The 3,523-nt window shown below is 36.1% G+C and overlaps 1 protein-coding gene across 1 annotated transcript; it reads right to left on the bottom strand.

The window, feature by feature from the left end:
• Nucleotides 1-1,563: 1,563 nt before the first annotated feature.
• LOC124921482 (tryptophan synthase beta chain 1-like) lies at nucleotides 1,564-3,295 on the bottom strand. Its single transcript, XM_047462151.1, has 5 exons — nucleotides 3,148-3,295; nucleotides 2,702-3,058; nucleotides 2,196-2,629; nucleotides 2,018-2,112; nucleotides 1,564-1,925 (listed from the first exon to the last, which is right to left on the bottom strand). The coding sequence occupies exons 1-5, from the start codon at nucleotides 3,208-3,210 to the stop codon at nucleotides 1,756-1,758; spliced, it is 1,119 nt and encodes a 372-aa protein (XP_047318107.1). The 5' UTR covers nucleotides 3,211-3,295; the 3' UTR covers nucleotides 1,564-1,755.
• Nucleotides 3,296-3,523: the final 228 nt, after the last annotated feature.

Below are 3,523 nucleotides of genomic sequence, written 5' to 3' on the forward strand. Positions count from 1 at the left end.
GGGCGTGTTTAGCTCTTCCATTTAAATGGATTTCTATAAGATAAGAACAAGGATTAGTCAGAAGGACGATTAGAAAGAAGACGACATATATTTATACTAGCCGGTAAAGAAGCTTAACACTCTATTTTATATTAGTATAGATGTATAGAGAGTGTGCAAATATGAAAAGATAGTTTTTGTAAGAATATGATATGTCATCGTCTATTTTGAGCTAAAGTTGAAGTTCTTAGTCTATGGCAAAAGAATTATGTAAGTTTGAAAACTTTTGAAGATGAATGAAGGTATTAGTCTATTATGTCAATGCTTAAAGATTTTTGGCTAGCCTAGCATGTTATTTATGGATAATGACATGCGGCGATTGCACGCCTCATTTATTTTGGTTCAGGGCGTGACAAATTTAATGAAATTGATAGACTAACTTTGACTTTTTTAAAGTCGTCGCGCAATTTTTTTACTCGAGAAATTGAGAAAAGACAAAATATTTTGCATTTTTGAATACGACTTAGAGATCCTGAGAGAAAGGGCATCCACACCATGTTTCACGTGCCCATCAAATGATGGTCTCTACTATAAACTTTGGTCATTTATAAAATATTATTTTTACTCTTCGTCTATTAATCAAATCATAGTTTGTGCATCTAAGGATAATTCGATCATAGCAATGTGACTAAAGTTTGTATCAAATTTGTCCTTAGAAAATGTGTCTAGATTTTGTCATGGTACAAAAAGTAAAATAAATAAATTAATAGGACTCGAGAAATGTATGTGTAGGCTAAGGTCGGATTTCGAGAAAAATCTGAAAAATAAAATAAAATCAAAGTTAGACATAACGTCGATGCCCTTTTTTACGCTATGCATCAAAATTATTGTCGTGATCTAGCTAGGGTTAGCTTTGAACATAAGTTAAATATTTGATAAGTTATTGCGATAATTTCGATACACTGAACTATGTTGGACCTGATTCTCCTCTCATGAGATACATAGATAGTCTCTCACGAGGTTCAGTTCCAATAAAAAATAAAAATAAAACATATTTTTGTTGTCATAATGTCGAGGATGAACGTCACTCTTTAGACCCTGTTGTCACGTGCCCATTCAATGACCCATATAGATGAAAACGCTTAACATAATATGAAGCAAAGATGTAAAAAATGAATAATTCTAAGGGGAAAATCATATATTTATGTGACTGATTCAAAACGAGCCTAATTAATTTAGAAGATTTCAACAGCGTTAATTTATTTGAACATTATATTAGAGTTTAAAATTCTGAGATCAAAGGTTCATGAAACAATATCAAAGGATCTGTGGCGCAATGGTAGCGCGTCCGAATCTAAATCAGAAGGTTGCGTGTATTGTGTAGGTTCAATTTATTTTTATTTCGCTTTTGCTTGCATGGCCCTCATAATGATATGTGAAGCATACAAAAGTTTTTGAAATAATCAAGAAATAAAGATATTAATGAATTCACTGCAATAATAATTGAATTTGGAAGCAATAAATATTAAATAGTATCAATGTTTATAAAAAAAGACAAAAGTTAAACAACTTTTTGTAATCATGGACAATAACTATAATTCAACCACCAACTATATTATATTCATTATTTCTAAATTATAGACAACCATAGTATACAAGAACCTAATAGGTCACACAAATAAGCAAAAAAATAACATGTATTTATAATAGAACATGGTAATTAATATATGCAATTATTACTTAATAAATCAGTCTAGCCTTTGTCTCCAATCTTGTTTAAAACTGGTTAATAATAGTTTGAGCATCCTTATCTCCTCTTCCACTGCAACAAACCACAACCTTAGCACCATCCGGCAAAGTAGGGCAAAGCTTCTCAAGATATGCCAAAGCATGGCAAGTCTCCAATGCTGCAAATATCCCCTCTAATGTGCACACTCTCTTGAATGCTGCATTCATGCATACAATTCAATTTTTTATTTTTTCATTTAATTGTTCATTGAATATATATATATACATACGATACAAGCATGAATTTTACCTTCCGTAGCTTCTTGGTCTATCACGGTGTGAAATTCAACTCGTCCTGCATCCTTAAGAAAGCTCAACTCCGGACTAACAGCTGGATATTCTAACCTTAAATTAAATCAACAACGCTCATATTTAAATATTGAAGTCCGAGACATTAATTAGACTAATAGAGGCTAGTTATAACTAACCCGACGCCTATAGAATAGGGGACAATGATTTGGCCTTCGTCATCTTGTAACAAGTATCCCATTGATCCATGAAAAACACCTACATCTCCCATTGTGAGAGTTGCAGAGTGTTTTCCCGTGTCTAATCCTGTACCGGCTGCCTCCACTCCAATAAGTCGGACATCATTGTCTCCCACAAACTCATCGAAGAGACCTAGTGCGTTTGAACCGCTCCCAACACAAGCCACTAACACGTCTGGCTTGCCTCCCCATTTCTCCTTCGCTTGCTTGCAAGTCTCCTTTCCGATAACTGTTTGGAATCGCTTCACCATCTCCGGCAGAGGGTGTGGACCCACCGCTGTGCCGGAGAGGAAGTAACTAGTTTGGAGATTCTCGACCCAACCCTTTATTGCTTCTGACGTCGCCTCTTTAAACCCACCATCAACCGCTATCACCTGCACACATACATATATTTTTATACACCGGACTTACGGATCTATGTAGGGGTTGTACTAATATCATCTTACCTTAGCACCAGCTAGATTCATGAGGATTACATTAGATGATTGTCTTTCCATGTCGTGTTTCCCCATAAATATCTTACAATCCAATCCCAGCCTAGCACAGGAATTCGCGACAGCCACTCCGTGCTGTCCAGCTCCCGTGGCTGCGACGATGTTCTTCAACCCCATTCTCTTGGCTAACATAGCCTGTGGGAGAGCATTGTTTAGCTTGTGTGCACCTCCATGTACGAGATCCTCCCTCTTGAGATATATCTCGGGTCCTCTCCCATTTTTGTCCTTGTAACGCTCAGAAAGTCTTTCAGCAAAGTATAGCGGAGTTTCTCTTCCAACATAATCTCTCAATAGAGTTTCAAGCTCCACCTTAGAATACATTAAGAAAAAAAAAATCAGAAATCAATAATAATTGAACTTGATCAGGCATGAAACAGAGAGTTAGAGAGAAAACTAACTTGAAACAGAGGATCGTCTAAGGCGGCATTGAGTTCACGTTCAAGGTGAAATAAACTAGCCATTAGGGTCTCAGGGACGAACTTTCCGCCATACTTACCGAACTTTCCAGAACTTATAATGCTATAATTGGTGTTGTTGGGATGATCCAACATCCTTGTTTTCTCAAGAGAGAGTTTACTGAATCCGGGAAAAGATGGGATTGCCGTGGAATTAAGTAACGGAGGAAGATCAATAATCTTTTCTGCAGATTTCTGCTGACTTTTGATTTGTTTAATTTTTAGGAACAATGAATTGCAAGTGCTGAGTGAGTTCATATTTTCGAGAGAAAGAGAGAAGAAGAAGAATATCTTGTTGAAGAAATGAGACTCACGATTG

Source organism: Impatiens glandulifera, chromosome 1, assembly GCF_907164915.1.
Source record: "Impatiens glandulifera chromosome 1, dImpGla2.1, whole genome shotgun sequence".
Lineage (NCBI taxonomy): Eukaryota > Viridiplantae > Streptophyta > Magnoliopsida > Ericales > Balsaminaceae > Impatiens > Impatiens glandulifera.

Excerpts from the sequence above, each read along its gene's own strand:
- LOC124921482 (XM_047462151.1), bottom strand. The coding sequence starts at position 3,210 with ATGGCTAGTTTATTTCACCTTGAACGTGAACTCAATGCCGCCTTAGAC. Across the intron at positions 2,113-2,195 it reads CCCTATTCTATAGGCGTCGG|GTTAGAATATCCAGCTGTTA; the intron begins GTTAGTTATAAC and ends ATTTAATTTAAG. Across the intron at positions 1,926-2,017 it reads AGACCAAGAAGCTACGGAAG|CATTCAAGAGAGTGTGCACA; the intron begins GTAAAATTCATG and ends GCATGAATGCAG.